The 20,183-nt window shown below is 31.8% G+C and overlaps 1 protein-coding gene across 2 annotated transcripts; it reads left to right on the top strand.

The window, feature by feature from the left end:
* The first annotated feature begins 5,932 nt into the window (after positions 1-5,932).
* Positions 5,933-11,781, top strand: LOC145595269 (uncharacterized). Of its 2 annotated transcripts, none has more exons than XM_081651656.1 (9): positions 5,933-6,322; positions 6,419-6,619; positions 6,746-6,868; positions 7,058-7,107; positions 7,199-7,310; positions 7,479-10,124; positions 10,302-10,457; positions 10,815-10,930; positions 11,031-11,781. In XM_081651656.1, exons 1-9 carry the CDS (start codon positions 6,254-6,256, stop codon positions 11,275-11,277), a joined length of 3,720 nt encoding a protein of 1,239 aa, XP_081507782.1. In that variant the 5' UTR covers positions 5,933-6,253; the 3' UTR covers positions 11,278-11,781. The 2 variants fall into 2 exon arrangements, with proteins under 2 accessions (XP_081507782.1, XP_081507789.1); XM_081651663.1 differs by having other exon boundaries at positions 10,821-10,930; positions 11,031-11,780.
* The last annotated feature ends 8,402 nt before the right edge of the window (positions 11,782-20,183 follow it).

The raw sequence follows: 20,183 nt of genomic DNA on the forward strand, positions 1-20,183 counted from the left end.
ATCTCTTAAAAGTTAAGCATTGGCAAACATCATCAAGAATTTTAGAAAAAACATTAAAAAAAAATGCTGATTCGGATGCTAGGTAATTAAATTATACTATTAAGGCCACCCACAATGATAATAAAGATTATTAACACTCCATACATAAGTGCTACATAGATTATGAGACGCGCAACCTTACCATTCATAAAAGAGGAACATGCAGCTACCAGTGTTTTGCACCCCCTATAAAAAGGAAAAAAAAATGCAATAATAAAGAAAGATTTAAAGAAACAGAAGTGACGTGAAATTGAATAATAAAGTGAGCAATTAATGAAAGTTAGATATGATATGGATATAACTTAAATCATAGTGCTAATAGAATAATAATACCACTGTACTTTATTTTATATATCCATTATTATGATAAAATCATACAATAATTATTATGATAAATTCTTAATATCTATGTTGGTTATAATTGTAACAAGAACTAATGTTAATGTGTCTGTTATTTTTATATATGACTGAAAACTCACGCATAAAAATCACATGGTGTCCAGCTCTAGCGCAACACTTGTTAATTATGCATCAAAGTTGAACAATATTTAGCCAACTTACTTACTTATTCACGCCCACCATATGACCAGCTTTAAAGCTAAGCCAACTAATTTAAACATTGATACTAATATTCCAACCAATTTTCCTATACCTCATTTATGTTCATTCGCCCCCTGGTCCTGCATTCTTGCATTGCTTGCTTCATTTTTATTAATAATGCTGAATTGTTAGGTGAGTACTACTTCTGTGGGCACATAAATATCAACACTACACGGGTTTTTATCGTTTAGGAACATGAGTTATGCCAAACAGTTTCACTTTTTGTATGAGGAACAGAGGAAGAAAGTAGATCGTGTTAGGTTTTAAGGACCATCTTATGTCATTTTATGAATTAATTGTGTGTTCCATTATATGTTTATAGTTTTAACAGAAAATTGTTTGCACAACCTACTTTTTTTTTAAAAAAGATATTTTACACTTTTTGAATTCTACTTTTATGACCGTAGGTCCTTAGACTAGATGACCTTGATATTTTATATATAACATTGCATGAAATGATCATCAAACTCTGCACATTTGATAAACTTTTCTTGAATGTTAACTCATGATACATTGAATATCTGAAACATTTAAGTACAAGTGTTGTTTGACAAAGAATATCGAGATTATTTCTCCTCATTGTTAGGTGTTAATAAACAAATCATAGTTAATCTCATAGGGATGTCGATCATAAAGGAATTTTTTTCATTGATTTTGAGGTTATTTTATATACGTGCTTCACTTATTTAAACTTAAATATACCTACTTGAGCTTTGGTTTGAATTAATTATATTTTATAAATTTAATAAAAAAAAACTTTCCTAAACATGAAATAAATACATACATTACCTATTTAAACATTTTTTAAAATTGATATAAATAATGTAAACAAGACAAACATACCTATTTACATACACAGAAACAGTATCATACATTTGTGCGGAGTATACAAACACTATATATAGATCATACAATGGTCTACATAAATACATATGATTGTACAAACAATATATAGACCATACAAAGGTCTACATAAATATGAATGTATGACTACCCAAACTTTGGTATTTTCAATAATGACAAAAGTATTATATCATGTATAGTATACATAATTAGCAAATGATGAGAAAATATTTGGTAAAAAGGCGGCTAGTCGAAGCTACAAATAAAAACATACTCTAGTAGCTAGGTCATACGTAATTTTCGAAAGAATGAGCAAAGTATGCAATGTAAGTGCGTGGTACAATATTAGGAGGTTAGATGAGTTAGTTGGTGCGAGCCACCGTCAAGCCAGTACAATACCTTGTTCAACACACAATACAATATATACATACGCCACTTTTTAAAGATGCTTCTCTTCCAATCATCGAATACTTTGTTACAGCCTTTCTTTTTTCATATGCTTTATAATCCAACATCATATCCTTCCTAACTTCCTATTTCCTAGCTTAGGTTCTACCTACATACATTTATACTCTTATTATTATTACTAACTTTTTCTTTATTTATATATTTGGGTGGTACCGAAAATATATGTATAGTGTTAATATACCAAATTGCTGGTGGCCTTTTGTATGGTTTTGTTGGAAATTGAATGTTTAAAGTTATAGTTGCCTTGGAAGTTATTCTAATATTATAATGGAAGAGTATAACGTCAATGTTACAAGAATTTATAGAGGACAATAATAAAAATGAACTTAATTAAAGATTTGAATATCAGATCAACATATAAAGTTTATTAAAATCAATTTTCTTTAAGATTCACATTTCTTCAATTTAAATGACTTCGTTAAGAAAATTCCAATCATTGTTAATACACTATTCATAGATTAAACAAAAAGTTATTAAGTACTGTATTGTAGAACTTATCACAATATAAATAATGGTAGTTAGGCTATAATTTAGACGACCAAGGGTTTGTTCTCTTCAGCTTAATTTTAGTTCCGTTCAGTTTAGTTCCAATTAGTTCAGTTCAGTTTAGTTAATTCCTAATTTTCTTCTCTCATAAAATATTTAGTTCAGTTCAGCTCCAATCAGTTCAGTTCTGTAAATCAGAACAGGCCCTAACAAGCAATTAAAGATATTATTTATCAATCTACACATATAATACATTATTATCAAACATTTAATTCAATATACACTAAAATTAATGAAATAGAGAAAGTATAAAGGTATTCATATACATACTCTCTCTGATCATTTTTGTTCTTCCCAATTTTTAATTAGAAATCTAGCTTTTTGTGGATCGATTTTTTTTTCTTTTTGTCTCGCAAATAGATTTAATGGGATAATTAAAATGATCGAGAGAGTAATACTGAAGTTACCATGCATAAGAGAAGAATTGTACTATTTAATTCGATTAAAATTTATTATATCACCATCAGAAATTAATTTATCAACTATAATAACTAACAAATGAACTAGTACTTATTATGCTTGGGAACATCCATATGCAATTGTCCTATTACAACTAACCAATGTAACCATAAATTACTCCGTATAATTCAAGTCAAAAAACAACTTATACATGTACTATACATAATATATGTATTCCTTTTCCAAGTAATGTAGCTCCAAGAAGAATTATGATTTAATAATTGGTGGGGAATGAACATTAATTGAAGGGTAGCTAGGTCCCCCTAATATAGATGAATAATTAAATTAATTTATAAGTTATCTTACGGACTCTGTAATGTCTTTGACCTTAGTACTACAACTCTGGATCATTGTTCTTCTTGGAACTTCTTAAGCACAATTTTACACAAATTTGCATCTTAATTAAAAATTAAGCAAATCAAATCTGAATTTAATATAGTAGAAGAAGAAAGGCAGAAAGCATAAAAAGTATTCAACTAACTATATTTATACTTTATAGCTAATTAAGTTGATAATGTGTGCGGGTATTTTTAATTTGTGTGACTATGTGAGTATATAAAAGGGTAAATACATAATACTCCCAAAAATGGAAGGAAGATGAAATGTATGCAAATTATATATATATATATATATATATATATATATATATATATATATATATATATATATATATATATATATATATATATATAAAACGTCAAAGAGGATAGCTGTATATACAAAGACGAATTATGTTGTAGGCATGATAGTAAAATGCAAAAATTAGTATGAATTGAATTAATACTCTATATATAATTGGTTTTCAAAAAAAAAAATAAAAAAAAAAACTCTATATATAATTGAAATCAAAATAAACAATTAGACACAATACACAGCTATTACAATACACCCGTTATATATAAAATTTTTTGTATATAGAAGACAATCAACAAGATTTATATACAACCATTTTTTTTTGTTTGATTAATTAAAAGATGGTATATCACATCGTCATACTACTTTTTACTATTTTGTCTTCCCTTCTAAATTATGGAAAGATACTTCCGTAATCGGTAATTAAGGTGGTTGTTTTACATTGGCTAAGCCTAATCTAACTTTCCTTGACCGTTGGACTTTGGGTCCCACTAAATATATACACATAGACACATAGTTGCATAGGATCTAGATGTCTATTGGAGCACCAACGTAATAGAACAATCACAACAAATAAGAACAATGAATTGTTTTATATATTTTAATTTTATTTTCTCAAGTAGTCAAATATACCATCGTTTACTAGTGAGTGGACTTTATATGAGCATGGAAATAATTTTAATACCAACAGTAATTAAGGTTTTTCTTAAATATAATTTTCACAAGCAACAATCGTAAGCCACCTTATTTGAAATTAAAAAAATAAAAATAAATTTATAACACAACTTGTAAGTTGGTATTTATTACTTTGTCTTGTTGTTTAATTTGTTATAAAGTTTGGAATTTTAGATTGACTAATATTGTGATTGCATTTTTATAACCCATGAATGTCCATATCATTATGACGTACAAAGTAGATTATAGAAATACAATATATATTAGGAACTTATTAGATCATAAACTGTATAATTTCAAGTTAATTAAAGAGAATTGATAGCTATGTTTCTATATAAATATTTAGTTGAATCAATTTTAGTCAATTAAAAATAAAGAAGCTTGAGCATTTTATGCTTTGAGTTAGCTAGGCATTTTTGATGTTAGTACTTTAGTAGTGTGTGATATAGAGTACAACGTAGTTGATGATTTCAAGGGTGGATCTAACACAAATATACAATGACAATTCCCAATAGCCACTTCTTTACCAAGTAGAGTATACCGAGAGAAACACATCGAAGTAGCAATGTGGTCAAACGAACTTATACATTGGTTGTGTTGGAAGAGCTAAGAGGCAAATATGTAGTACACTATATCACTTTCTTTTAGTCCTTTTTAAACCACTATTTTGTTGTAATTTGGTGATAAAGACTATGCAATAATGTTAAAATAAACCAAAATATTTCAATTTTATATTTGATATTTCATGTGATGCTTTGACATATTTTTCAAGAGATTTTTTAGAATCCCTCGACAGACAGAGTGTAATACAGCTTTTGTACGACTTGGACACCGACCTATAAAATGATGTCTTTGATGATCAAGCTAGTGACTAGAAACAAAATTCTAGAAAGAGAAACTAGAGGGAAGCTAGAGCGTTTTTAGGCAAAAGAATATTTTTAAAATTTCATGTCAGTTCTGAAACCTTGCAGGTCCTAAACGGCTACAGATACAGAACCAAATACCTAATGACAAATACTTGTGATTTCGGATCGAATATCCAGCATCCAATATGCATCTATTTGGATATTGGAGGTCATATATCCACCCTAATCTCGGAGCTCCAAAAAATTGGGCAAAATTTAATCACAACCAAAAATTGGACAAGGCGGAGAAGAAGAAGACACCAAAGTCAATCCAATAAAAATTCATTGGAAGAATCACCTTCTTACGTAATCAAACTACTGTTCCCCTGCCGTTAAGCACACCCCCTCTCTCCTAATATACTCCACTTTTTTTTTTTTTTTTTTTTTTTTTTTTTTTTTTTTTTTTTTAATACATATTTACTTTACACTCTCTACTGTATCTTCTCAGTACTTTCTCCCCACCTAATTATTACTCTAATACCACAATTAACCCTATTTTTAATTAAACTCCTTTTGTCCTCAATAATCTTTCTATTAACCCTAAACACATAATACAAAGAACTTATAAGATATAGTAAGAATGTTAAAGGGTAGAAATGACTGATACAAGTGTATAATTAACCCTATTTTTACATTCTAAATAGGTACAGTCGTCCAATGTATACAAGAAGATTAATTATAGACGGAAGAATATTAATAAATAAATCTCACCAGTCACCACCCAAAAAATAAAAAGAATAACAATAAAAAATATAAAAAAAAACTTGATTTACAATATTAAAACAAGTCTACATCTTCTTCATTTTACCTCCGATTTTATATTTTAAGAAGTCAGTCGTTTCTTTCAATAACAACACTGTTGCATGCTTCCACCTTACATACATAGAAGAGAGAGAGATTCAGATACTAGATTACCCTCTCTAGATCTGCACATTCCTACGATCTCTCGCTCAGTTCCTCTCCCGAGTCAACCTCGGAATGCGATTCTGCTACTCCTCTATTTAGTATCGTTTTCCGGCAATGCTCGCCGGAGCTCCGTTAATTTTCCGGCTGAGCTCCGGTTATACCAACCGTAAAAATTAGATATGTTTAAGTGGAGGAGTGAGAGAACTAAAATCACTGCTATTTTCAAATTGCAGTTTCATGCTACTCAGGTAAACTTGATTTTCTTTTTTAATTAATTAATTGTGTCGGCGGTGGTTACAATTTTTTCAATAATAATGTGGTTGGAATTTTTGAATAATGTTTAGATATTTGAGTACGGCGGAAATGGTTTGGTGGTGTCGGTAGTTCCGGCGGAGAACGGAAAACCGACGGCGAGGTTGGAGAAATCGACGGTGAGAGAAAATGGTTGTTATTGGGAGAATCAAGTTTACGAAACAGTGAAATTGATTCAAGATCCTAAAACTGGAAAGATTCAAGAGAGAATCTACTACTTTCTCATCTCAACTGTACGTTTTATTGATTTTTATTTTTTAATTTTGTTATTTTGTTTGATTGTAAGGTTTCTATTTTTGGAAAGAATTGTGAAGTAAAATTGGTTGATGAGTTGTTTTTTGTTGGCATTGAAATTGCAGGGATCACCAAAAAGTAGTTTAGTGGGAGAGTTTTCTGTAAATATAGCGGATTATGTTGGAGCAACAAAAGCTTGTTCAGTTTCATTTCCATTTAAGAACTCGAATTCGGATTCTTATTTGCATGTTAGTACTCATCTTAACCTTTTAATTATCGCGAATTCTTGTATGAGACGGTCTCATTATCAGGCCGGGTTTTGGCCAATTACTCAGAAATGATTCATTTTGGTTTTTAAAAGGAATGTGATTGAATTATTGAGCAAATAATGTTGAGTTTTTGAGGTTTCTTATCAATGTGATTGGTTAATGTGATAGGTTTCAATTCAAAGGGTACAGGAGAATAGTAATCATGGAAGAGTTCAAAGGTGTGAATTGAAATATCTATGTACTGTATTACATTTGCTTTTCGAATTTTCGTGTTTGGGTATTTTGTTGATGTGATATGAGGGTATGCAGAGATCTTGAAGAGAATGATGGTTTAAGAGTAAAAGAGGACGAGGATAAGAGCTTGAGACGACATTTTAGCAATGGTGATGCAGAGCAAGCTACCATGTCAAATCCTATTGAAGTAAGGTCTCACATTCGGTTTTTTTTGTTTTGATTTAATCTTTAGCATTGTGATTTTCTACAGAGATATTATTGGAGAAATGTATCAATTGATAACAAGTTAATGTAATGCTACTATTCTAATTATTTGATTTTCAATTTGCTCATTGTTTTGGATGATTGTTTGCAGGATCTACCCTTGAGAAAGACGGTGTCACATACAGTGGGGTTGAATGGCACTCGTAGAGGGTCCAATGGTTCGGACATCACATTGTCGAGCTCTGATAGCAGCTCAGGATTAAATACTCCACGAGAAGTTGGAGTAAGAAATATTAATACTGTCAAAGATCAGACCTCAAACAGCTCTGGCTATCAAGATGAGCACAAAACACAGTGGGATCTGGCCATTGTTCCTGTCAATGACTCAAGTACCGAGTATTCGATGAACAGCCCTAGAGATTTCTTTCCCAGTTTGAGATCTCCCATGGGTTTGGATGATTCTTCTGACATGCTCAAAGCTGACCTTGTTGCTTTATCTAGGAGGGCAGAAGTGTCTGAGTTAGAGTTACAAACTCTGCGAAAGCAAATTGTGAAGGAGAGCAAAAAGGGACAGGACATGTTGAGAGAAATCACCAGCTTGAAAGAGGAGAGAAATGCATTTAAGGATGAATGTGAAAAGCTCAAATCCTCTCGTAAACGTTCTGATGATCTGAATGTCAAAAGCAAGTTTCAGTTTCAGGGGGATCCATGGACTCTTGTCGAGTTAATCAGGGAAGAGCTCAGTTACGAGAAGGATATGAATGCCAATCTTCGGATCCAACTGCAGAAGACACAGGACTCAAATAATGAGCTGATGCTTGCCGTGCAAGATTTAGAGGAGATGTTGGAGAAGAATGAGAAAGGAGTTTCCCATTTACCAAACAGATCCACTTCTGGAGAAAGTGCGGTAGAGATTGAAGAAAGTATCCAGAAGAGTCAGAGTGACGATGATGAAGCGCAAAAGGCTCTGGAAGACCTTGTAAGGCAGCATAGTGATGCACAAGGGACATATTTACTTGAACAAAAGGTGATGGACCTATGTAGTGAAATAGAAATGTATAGGCGAGATAAAGATGAGTTAGAGATGCAGATGGAGCAGCTAGCCCTAGATTATGAGATATTGAAGCAAGAGAACCATGAATATTCTACTAGATTGGAACAAAGTCATCTCCAAGATCAGCTGAAGATGCAATGTGATGGCACAAGTTCTTATACTGCAGCGAGAGAGCTTGAAGCTCAGATACAGAAGCTTGAAGATGAACTTCATGAAAACTCTGAAGAACTATCACATTGTTTGGCTGAAATAAAGGATCTTGAAGCTCGTAATACAAGCCTCGAGGAAAAGCTACAGAAACAAGCGGAAGAATATGAAGCTGAGATAAAAGATATCACACATTCCCAGATGGAACAGCAGCAGAGAGCTGCTCGAGCAGAAGCTGATCTTAATGAGTCTGGTGCTATTATAAACGAGCTTGAAACTGTGATAGAGAATTTGAAGAAAGAACGTAAGAGGCATTTAGAAGACTTGTCAAGCTCTTCGGCTTCCATAGAAGAGCTTGAAGCTCATAACTATAATCTGGAGGTAGAACTAGAGAAACAAGCACAAAGATATGAAGCTGATATAGAAGCTCTTGTTCATGCGAAAACAGAACAGGAGCAGAGAGCATTGAAAGCTGAAGAAAGTGCTGCCAAGTCTAGTGCTACCGTGAATGAACTTGAAGCCCACATTAAGAAGCTGGAGAATGAGCTCAAAAGGCATTCTGAAGTGTCTTCTGGTAATTTGGCTTCAGTGAAGGAACTTGAAACTCATATCCAAAATCTTGAAGAGGAGATAGAGAAACAGGCGGAAGGATTTGAAGCTGATCTGGAGTCTGTTACACGTGCCAAAGTGGAACAGGAGCAGCGAGCAATCCGAGCAGAAGAAGCCCTGAGATTGATGAGGTGGAAAAATGCTAATACAGCTGCAAGAATTCAAGATGAATTCAAAAGATTGTCGTCACAAATGCAGTCGTCATTTGATGCTAATGAGAAGGTTGCTAGCAAAGCATTGACTGAAGCTACTGAATTACGACAGCAGAATCGCTATCTTCAGGATATGCTTCAGAAGGCTCATGAAGAGCTTGAGTCAGCGAAAGATGAATATGAAACAAAACTGCATGAACTGTACAGTCAAATCAAAATGAAGTCAACTCAGGTAGAGCAGATGGAGGTTGAAATTGAAGAGAAGTCCAAGCAGGTGGAAATCCAGAAAAAACAAAGTGATGAACTCCAAAGAAGTGTTTCAGCTGAAAAGTTGGATCACACTTCTGAGTTAGAGAGACTAACATCTGAAAACAAGTCACTGGCTGAACAGATGAAAGAACTGTCCAAAGAAAGAGATCTGCTAGTTCAGAAGGAGAATTCTGCACGCGACAATTCAGTGAAGGAGGTGGCTGGAAAGTCACTTGAGGAATTGATTGTGTTGAGAAATCTCAAGAATGAGAAAGAGCAGGCAATTACAAGTCTGAAATTTGAAGTGGAAGAACTAAAAGCTCAATGTGGCAACTTGCAGCATTCTTTATATGAGGACGAGTTGGAGAAAGAGAAATTAAGGAAGCAAGTGTTCCAACTCAAAGCTGATCTAAAGAAGAAGGATGAAGCAATTTTGAGTATTGAGAAGAAGTTTCATGAGAATGGGCGAGCCATAGCTCAAGATAAACCGAGAGGTACTTCCAAAAATACGAAATCAGAACGTAATCTTAAAGAGGTTGGTTCTAAAGAAGTAATCACTTTGAAGGAGAGAATAAAATTACTCGAGGTAAAGACCCTTCCTGTTTCCTGTATCTATTGTGTTTATCTTGATTGCAAACAATTACATAATTGCATGGTATGCTGTTTATTCAGCAAGAAACTTGGTGCTACTTATCAACAACTATGCATATTAAATCCTGAGTTGGTCAACTTTGTATATTCAAAACATCTTTTGCAATGACAGGGGCACATTAAATCAAAGGATGCTGCCTTAGAGACCTCTACAAATGCGTTCCTGACTAAGGAGAAGAGCCTTCAGAAGAAAATCGAGGAAATGGAAATCCGATTGAGTGAAATCAGTCAGAGTAATCAAGGTGTCGTCCATGATGAAGTTAAACAGGTTTGTTAATTTGTGTTTTTATTTTTAATTCAGCAACATGGCTTTATATTCAGGCTGAGTGAACATGTATTGAAACACAAAATTGAACATGAACCACCTGCCAACCACATGCTTGGATCAGTTGCTAAGAGAGTTAGTACAATCTTAACCAAAGGTCTGGTATTTTAGCCTTGGGACTGCAACATTATTGTTTGAGGTCCAACCTGGCTCGGTGCCTTGAAAAAATTAAACATAAACAATTACGTTTGTTTTTGCCTTGTCTCGGAATTGCATGTTAATCAGACAGCTTCGGAATTTTCATACCTTTCTTTATGGTCTCAGAAGTGAATTCTAATTTTTGTTCGTTTTATGACTCAGGAAAAGGTTTCTGTCGGGACACAAGTAGTCTGTCATTCTGAAGAAGTCACTTTAGGAAATATGCCTGAAGAAGCAAGCATCTCAAATGAAACTTCCAACAGTATGGAGCCAAACAGGTAGTTTGATGATCAATGATGTTTAAAGACTTCTTGTTTCTGAGTGTTTTGTTATTAAATAATTATAATGATCTGATGTATTTTCTTCCTAACCTGTCAGTGACAGTCAAAGAGAATCTGATGGCCAACAAAAACCATCCCACATTGATTCCGGAGACCAGCAGAAGATTGATCTATTGTTGAAAGAGATGATTCTGTTAAAGGAACAGAACAAATCCATGGAAATTGAACTAAATGAAATGCAAGAAAGGTACTCTGAAACAAGTCTCAAATTCGCCGAGGTAGAAGGTGAAAGGCAACAACTTATCATGAGAGTGCGAAACCTTAAGAATGCTAAGAAGGGTTGAGAACCCGATTTGAGTCACATTCTGCAGAGTTTAAGTAATAACTAAAGGCATATAGCTTAATAGAAGTATCCCATAGTGAAAACCCAAAAACAAATTGTACTGACCTTGTTCTGGTGAATAAGATCATATGTAAATGTGCTAAGTTCATATAATTTTTTTTCCCTTTTTTCTCCCTCGTTCGGCTCCGGAAATCTCCTCGAATGAATGTCAAATATTGAAGTTAGTGTTATACTGTACGTCTGTACTACAAAATTGTTTGAATAGGCAGGGTTTTTTTTTCTTTTTTCTTCAGTGTTTTGCTACAGAGTAATTTGTTAATTTTTTAGAAATCTGGAGATGGGCATATTATGTCGGACATGAATTCATTTTATCAAAGTATAGTGTTCATTGATTTTGTTTGTTCATAGACAAATTGTTCAGAATTCTTGCATCATATTTACATTATCTTTACCAACTACTTTACTACATTAGCAAGCCCAAAAATATTACCCAAAAATTTGTACATCAAAATTCAGAGAATTTCTTTTTCTTCGTAAATTTTCAGTATTACTAAGTATGTACCAAGGCGTTAATGGGTGATTATAGAAAATAAATTTTTACAAAAAGGTCATCTTACCATGGACATTAGTTTTTGTAATATTACGCGTAAATTAATTTTCATTGTTTCCATTTATCGTACTATCACTCATCAAACAAGCCGTAGGACTGTAGGAGAATTCGTCTAAATTTTCCACATGTCGATACAATAATGAGAGACGAACTATGCATGAATTTGGCATCATCAGAAAAGCTTTGAGGCCCACCATCCCTCAACCATTGTTGACATAAAATCAGACATAATATTCAGGACAAGATATGACACTGTAAAAGAATAAGAAGAAGAAGAATCAAGAATGTACAAAGCTTAATTTTGGTGGTAGTGAAGACTGAAGTGACTAGTGAACTAAAGTGAAGAACTGAAGTAGTGAACATTCACGTGACATCTTCATGCCTACACAACATTGTGGGCCTGGGCTTTAAGTGGTAATACAGTAGTTGGGCCAGATCCATTTGTAAGGTCACTTTGCCAGCACTATTATTGTTGGGTCTTTAATAATGTCAAAGTTTGCTCTGCCAACTGCCAATTGCCAAATATATTTGGTCATTCATTATAATCTTATTTAAATTGTTAAAATTGACTTATATGATATGGAAATTCAAAAAGACCTAAAGACATTCCATTATTTCCCTAGAAAATAATCCAATAATTGTGATAAGTAACAATTAACAAGTATTGAAAATAGGAAACCAAATTGAGTCGCAAAACAAAACGGTTCCAAGAAGTTCATGCCTTGGTGATCAAGCTTCCGGACCGAGGTTGAGTGAGACTGTGGACCATATTCCTCTATTTTCCATGTTGGGTTATGTTAGAGATAATATCGGAAAATATATGTGTGATATATTTTTCGTATTGATCTTATTAGGAGAATAATATATTTAGGTTTATTATGACTTGATTATTATTCATCAATAGGTTGAGTATTTATACAAAACATAAGCTCATTATTCATCAATAGGTTGAGTATTTATACAAAACCTAAGCTCATAAGATAGGAAACAATCTTCCTAAATTATATACTTTAATAATATCTTAACATATAATAAACCTAAATATATTATTCTCCTAATAAGATCAATACGGAAAATATATCACACATATATTTTCCGATATTATCTCTAACACCCTCCCGCAATCGTAACGGCAGTAACATGAACGTTGCGATTGGAAATTCTTCAAATTGTTGAAGTCGAGATGCACACTCTTGTGATGTCGCCTTCAATTTTTGTTTCTTCTTTTTCAACGATGAGATCGTTCATCTTTTTGAACTCATCAGTCATCAATTAAGCAGGAACGTCATTCTTTTCGAACCTACAAATATAACAATTTTGGTTTTTCTAGAGCAAAACCGAGCTCAATCAAATATTGATTTTTCAGAGTAAACCACACTCAAATCTTTTACTGGTCTTTCAGAGTAAACCACACTCAAATCTTTTACTGGTCTTTTAAGAGTAAATCAAACTCATATCAAAAGGAGCAAAATCATGGTCAAATCAAGTCACAAACCTTGTCTCACGGCACAAGGAGAATCAAATATATCTTGTCTCACGACACAAGATAGTCATTTTTTTTTTTTTGGTGAAAACCTCATGTATGCCGCCCCCAATATTCGTCCTGGAGGATCCACACCATGACACACACAAGCAACTTAATCTCAATCTTTAAATTATTAACCACGCATGATGTAATGTATACATCAAGTCATCAACTCAAAACTCTGCACCAACACTAACTTGCAAAGCGGAATAAACTATGTGAAAAAAAAAATGGTTTTTGCTAAAAGATCATCCCACCGGTGGGTTTAATTTCTAACCCACTGGTAGGGGGGAAATTTTTATGAACGGTCCCAAGATTTAACCTGCTCTTGATACCATGACAATTAGGGGCGAAGAGAGAATGAATCGCTTTTGTATTGCTTCATCATTATTCATCCATAAGTAGAGTATTTATACAAAACCTAAGCTCATAAGATAGGAAACAATCTTCCTAAATTATATACTTTAATAATATCTTAACATATAATAAACCTAAATATATTATTCTCCTAATAAGATCAATACGGAAAATATATCACACATATATTTTCCGATATTATCTCTAACAGGTTACCATTAATTTTGTTACAGAGTACTCCTTTTGTGTTGAATCTTAAGAGTTTTGATGATGATGAATATAGAGAGCAAACTTCATCTAATAAGAATTCTCTAACGGTGTGTTTGGATTGAAGGAAATGAAGGGAAGAGAAATGGAGAGATGGAGTATCTTTCATTTGGATAACAAATGAGGAAGGGAGGGAACTGGAGGGGAGAGAAATGGAAGAATTAAATTGTAGAAAATTAATCCCTCCAACAATTGAGAGATTTGGAAGGAAAACTCATCATTCTTCACTTTCCTCCTTTTCCCTCCCCTCCTCTTCTCCTCCCTCCCCTTCTTTTCCTTCCCCTTTCTTTATCCAAACAAACTGTAACTGTTGTAATTAGAACAGGTGAAGTAAACTTTGAAATTGGAAGAGTAACCTAACTATGAAGACTCTAGGAAAATTATGAGGAAAGTTAAAGCTAAAAGAAGAAGAGTTCCACTTTGGAACTAGCTGAGTTCCCTAACGGGAGCAGGAAGACAGCAAGTTGAGAAGCTCAACCGTGATAGCAGGAACTTAGTCCTAGACTGCGTGAAACCCAATTATCCTGAAAGTGCAATAATTGACGTGGCAATTTAGTTTTGTTAAGTTTTTATTCTTTAGAATTGTTGTAAATATGATTGGCAAGTTTACATATGAGGTCTATTAGAAATGTGATAAAAAGCTTAGCAAGCTTAAATTAGGAAAGTTTAATTTAAAAAGATAAGTTTTATGAAAAGATTTATCAAAAAGATTTTATTTCATAAATTCCGGATTTATCTAAAGATATTATTCTTTTCATGGTTTATTTTTGATAAGTTTTTCTAAAAAGATTTTCTTCTAAAAGATTTACATAAACCGTGTTTTGTGATTTTGATAAAAATAACTAAATTATCTTTTGAAAACCCTACTTTCTATATGAGCTAGTCTTGTATATATTGTAGAGATCACATTTCACATTTTCTTATGAGTTTATGCATGAAGAATTCAAAGAGTGCTTAATTGTGTAATTAAGTTTGTCAACTTCATACTTTGTCATATTAGTTTCGGATTTCATGTGTAGCTTTCAATTCTTTTCGTATACTAGAGATTGATTTATTGTATTGGTTGAGTTGTTGCCTACTTCTTGGGTGTGTGACTTATATCTTTGCATACAGATTTATAAGCTTCGAGGTTGAAGCTAAGTGTGAGAGTACATACTCAGGGAGTACGAGTGAATCTAAGTCAGGGACTTAGGCTGGGTAGAATAGGGTTCTACTGTGTAGCAAGTTTAATATGGAACTTGGGAGTAAAGGTCTGAGTGTAATAGGTTGTAACTCGTTTATTTGCCTTATTATAGTGGATTGATTTTGTGTTGGAAATCCCTTAGAGGGTTGAGGTTTTACCTACAGTTGGGCCCTAGTAGGTTTCCTCGTAAAATCATGTGTTCATTGCAAGTTCCATTTAGCATTCTGTTTTATATTACGCAAAGGAACTCACATATAATTCACCCCCCTCTTGTAGTGTTCGTCTCAACTAACATTTTGTAATCCAAATATAAGCTAATTAATTAAATAATATGGGTTATGACGATAAGCAAATGGGGTTATCTTGACATAGGAGGGGTTACTTTCAATGGAAAAACAGGGCTAATTCTCGTAAATAAGTAGAGTTAGGTACTTAGGTGTATTCGATTCACTTGATTTTTTACTTATTTGAACTTACCTTAACTTATTAAAACTAATTTTAGTTATAATTTGAACATGAGCAACCCTTATCATAACTTATTTTTCTTGAACTAAACTTATCTGAACTTATTAGGCCTAAAATAAGTGAAAATAAGGTGAACATAACATACTCTTAATCTTTCATTAGTCAAATTAAAACTCAAAATAAAATAAAACCAGTTACTTAAATGAACAAATTAAGTTACTTATTTTTTAATTACCTTTTTAGACCATATTTTTTTTAATTATTTAAAATTATTCATATAATTTGAGTTATGGACAAAATGGAATTACTCACATGAATAAATGAGGTTATTCATAATTCACATCGCGTGGCTAGCCACACATAACACTTACCGTAATTGTTATAATGAAAATGTTTAGATCTTAGATATTAAGGGTCTGCTCATTGGCTGAACTCAGATGCATTGAACTGAAATGAACTGAACTTATTAGAGCTGAACTGAAATGGATATTTTATAAGAGAAGGAAATTAGGAGCTGAGCTGAACTGAACTGAAATGAATATTTTATAAAAGAAGGAAATTAGGAGCTGAGCTGAATTGAAAATAAACATATGAGAACAGGCCCTAAATCAATCACATAAAGTTTTCTTGATGTCCAATAATACATTTGTTTTGAAACAGAGTGTTACATACTAAATATTTAAGGCGCACACACACTATTGGAAAATTAGCTAATTCAAGACAAAAACATTTGTCAAAGCCATCAAAATCAAGTTATCATTCCTTTTTTTTTTTTCTTTAATTTGTTCTTTTTGCCTTCCTTAAAATTCACTAGGATATTTTGAGTTCAAATATCTCTTAAATCATAGTTAGATTTTTTTTTTTAAGGGAAAAAAAGAAACAAAATATCTTACTAACATTAAGAACTTGGTTCCTGTAAAAAAGGAAATAAGAAACAAAAAGTTATCTTACTATTAACATTAAGAACTTGGTGGATGAAGGAGCCGTTAAGTACTTTAACTAACCTTCTTTGGTATCTATTTTGTGCCTTAGTGAAGAGGGGAATTCCTACAATAATAATCAATAAACGTGTATTGCAAATGGTATTCGATTATAATCAGACATTCAATATTCAATAACTACGAAAATTAAAAACAGCAGTTGATTGTGAAGTTTGTTAGCCAAAATCATAGTAAAATGTTAATTTACTTATGGTATTAATCAATATTTTTATTTTTGGCACATCCTTGTATACTTGTTTGAAAGTATATAGTCATTGTTTAAAATACAACTAACTATGGACTTTTATTTATGTTTAAGCCTTTTCATGTGGTACGTTTATCTCAAGCTCAAATAATACATTTTTCGGCCAAAAATAAATATTCACATGTATTCTATAAAGATATCAATCCAAACTATGAAGTTGTTACATTTTATAAACTACAAAGTATTAATTAATTAATATTATTAGTTGTGATTGCTTTTATCATTGTATATTTTAACTAAAATTTAGTTTGGCTAAAGTATAAGAATGATTTGCTCGTACTTATAATAACTATACTGACCTTAAAGTAAATTAGCTAGTTAATTAGTGGCTAATGATGTGCAACTTTAAAAGTAAAATTGGTAAGCTACTTCTTCATATATTGTCATAGGAAAATATGAGTAAATGCCCACTAAAACACTGTCCAAATTAAAATATGAGTCAATATTAAGATCATTGTACTATGAACGAGGTTTGTTCTAGCACATTATGATGATGATCATAATATAGTATTATTGGAAATGATTGCGTTGCTATGAACTTTGAGAGATACTGTAGTGTTTGTTTTTTGACAAATAAGAATATTGATGTCTTGAAGTCTTCATTTTAGGTACAAATTTCCACGCCAACAGATTCCTAGGTTTTGGCCTCACTTGATGGATTACTTGGTGATTTAGATCAAAGAGCTATAAGTGTCTTGTAGGTTGTCTTATCCAAATGACTTTTTCTTAGTTAACTTAATGTGCTCACTAATAATTTGGATTTAGGGTGCAAAATAACTAAGTTCGATTGGTTTTTTGTATTTTTAAGCTAAGTTTAATGAGAATTTATAACTAGCTCATATGAGCATTATGATTTCTTATTCAAGTTTTGCACATTCAGTAGTTGATTGAGCTAGTCCTTTGAGATCTGGACAATATTTCTTGTTGCGCAATTATACTTTGTATATCAATCTCTTGCAATTAGGGAATTTTGAAGAATAGCATGTGTATAATTAGCTAAATTCGAGTTCTTAATGCTTGCCTTTTTACTCATGAGAATTTTTTTTTTGTATATATATATATATATATATATATATATATATATATATATATATATATATATATATAATATTTCGAGCTAATTGATTATCCATAAACTGCGTATTTTAAAAATTAAGCGAAATTATTAAATTCTAAGCTTTTTATTGGTCATAACTTTGTCCCCGTAAAAAAAATGGTTATAACTTTTTTAATTTATTATTTATCTTGTCACTTAATACTTAATGATTGACATCTCTCATACTTTGTATATTTCACCAACATCGGTCTAGATTTAAGATTTTTAAATGTTTACTATATTTAAACTTTTCAAAATTTAATGTTGTTAAACCAGGAAATATATAAGAATGCTTAAGCAAAACATTTATTTACAAAAATTTACATGTATCTCTACAAATAAGTTAGAATAAGTGAAAGTTTTTCTAGTTTTTGTAGATCACAGGCAAGCCTAACCATTTAGGGCATGTTCTGTTCATTTTTATTTTCACTTATTTCAGGTGTAATAAGTTCAAATAAGTTCAGTTCAGAAAACATAAGCTCAAATAAGAGTTATTAAAGTACAAATTACAACTTAAATAAGTTTTAATAAATTCTAATAAGTTCATGTAAAGTTCATAAAAGATAAGTGAAATTAAAATCAGGTGAATAGAGCACACACCCTAAATAGAGTTAGTTTGAACAACTTGTCAAACCCACATAAAAGAGTTTGATTTTACCATATTAAGTCGGTATTAAATACTATCGAGTCATAGAGAGATGTCCCTTTTTTTCGCTCAAATCAACAAATGATCACCTCTAGTTTGCGAATAATACGCTATTTGCAAGCCAAAATTACGGCACAATCCATACAATCACCCCATAACCAAAATTTGATTGTGCCAACTGCCGTTAGAAACACCACTCACTTACACTGATATTTATTTTGTGGCATGTAATAATGTCCAAAAGAAAGAAAGAAACAAGATTAGTAACATATTATACTATTTCACGTTCGTGTCATAGTAGTGCTCCTTGGGCACCACCACCACGTGCCAACGTAAATCTTGTTAAAATTGGTTTAGTTGGTTTGTGTTATGATGCATCCTTATCTAATGTGTGCCTCTACTATTATTATAGCCAGCCATTTTTAGCTACTCATTCTTTTCACATTTGCAATATTTAGTCTATTACATCAAACTAGATTTTCTCCTTTTACTTTTGGTAGGTAGTGTTTGTCTACATATTATTGACAAATTTTTATTTCTCCCCTTTATTTGGAAAAACTTAAGTTAAATACAGTGCTATACTTTACATATTCCCTTACGTTCGAAACAAATAGACACTACATATACTACATTAAGAATTATATTTAAGATGCTAGAAGAAAAATGGTTTCAATAATTGTGATGGTTGATCGAAATTTCATAATATGTACATTTCACTACTTAAATTAACTAATAGATGACGGGTTAAGAAAATAGACATGACAACTTTACCTTTGTTCTTATTCACTTTTTTACGTAGTATTTCTTTTTTGAGCTAGTGTGTGTGAGAGATAAACAATAAGTAATAACCCACGGGTAAATAAAATACTACAGTACTTGTTAATTTTTTTTTTTTTTTTTTTTTATCTAATCTGATCATAGATAAGCAAATATATGCTTAAATAAAATAAATTGAACATAGTCTTATTGTCCTAGTCCACTATCCTTATAAAATTCCAATCTCTTTTGATTTATCTATCATTCTCTTACACCCTAGCTACACCCTTTTTACTCCACCTTTCTATTAAACATTTTAATTTTTTTTCAAACTTTGCTTAATATACATATCTACAATTACTGAATAAAAATAAAATAAAAATTGAGGTAGAAGATAAAGTATAAAGAATCATTTGTATATGAACATATTTTAAATTATGAAAAAGTTGATGAGATCATGTGATTACTAATTCTGATCAAAGTGAGAATTATGTACAAAATATTGGCATATTGCGGAACTAGCTAATAAAATGCAAACATTTGTAAGCTAAGTAGCACATATATCAACGATAATTAATAGAATAAATACAAAAATAATAGTCTAGACAATCATCTATATATTGTCATATCATCTACACGTATCATCTTATTTATATATGAACATATCCTAAATTATGAATAATTAATTGAGATAATTAATTCCGAACAGAGCGGACAATGCAAAGAATTACGTAACTAGCTAATGAAATGGCAACAA

The sequence above is a fragment of the Chenopodium album genome, chromosome 2, assembly GCF_948465745.1.
Source record: "Chenopodium album chromosome 2, dcCheAlbu1.1, whole genome shotgun sequence".
Lineage (NCBI taxonomy): Eukaryota > Viridiplantae > Streptophyta > Magnoliopsida > Caryophyllales > Amaranthaceae > Chenopodium > Chenopodium album.

Coding starts and splice junctions, on each gene's coding strand:
- LOC145595269 (XM_081651656.1), top strand. CDS start 6,254: ATGTTTAAGTGGAGGAGTGAGAGAACTAAAATCACTGCTATTTTCAAA. Junction 6,323..6,418: donor TGCAGTTTCATGCTACTCAG/GTAAACTTGATT, acceptor AATAATGTTTAG/ATATTTGAGTACGGCGGAAA. Junction 10,458..10,814: donor TCCATGATGAAGTTAAACAG/GTTTGTTAATTT, acceptor TTTATGACTCAG/GAAAAGGTTTCTGTCGGGAC.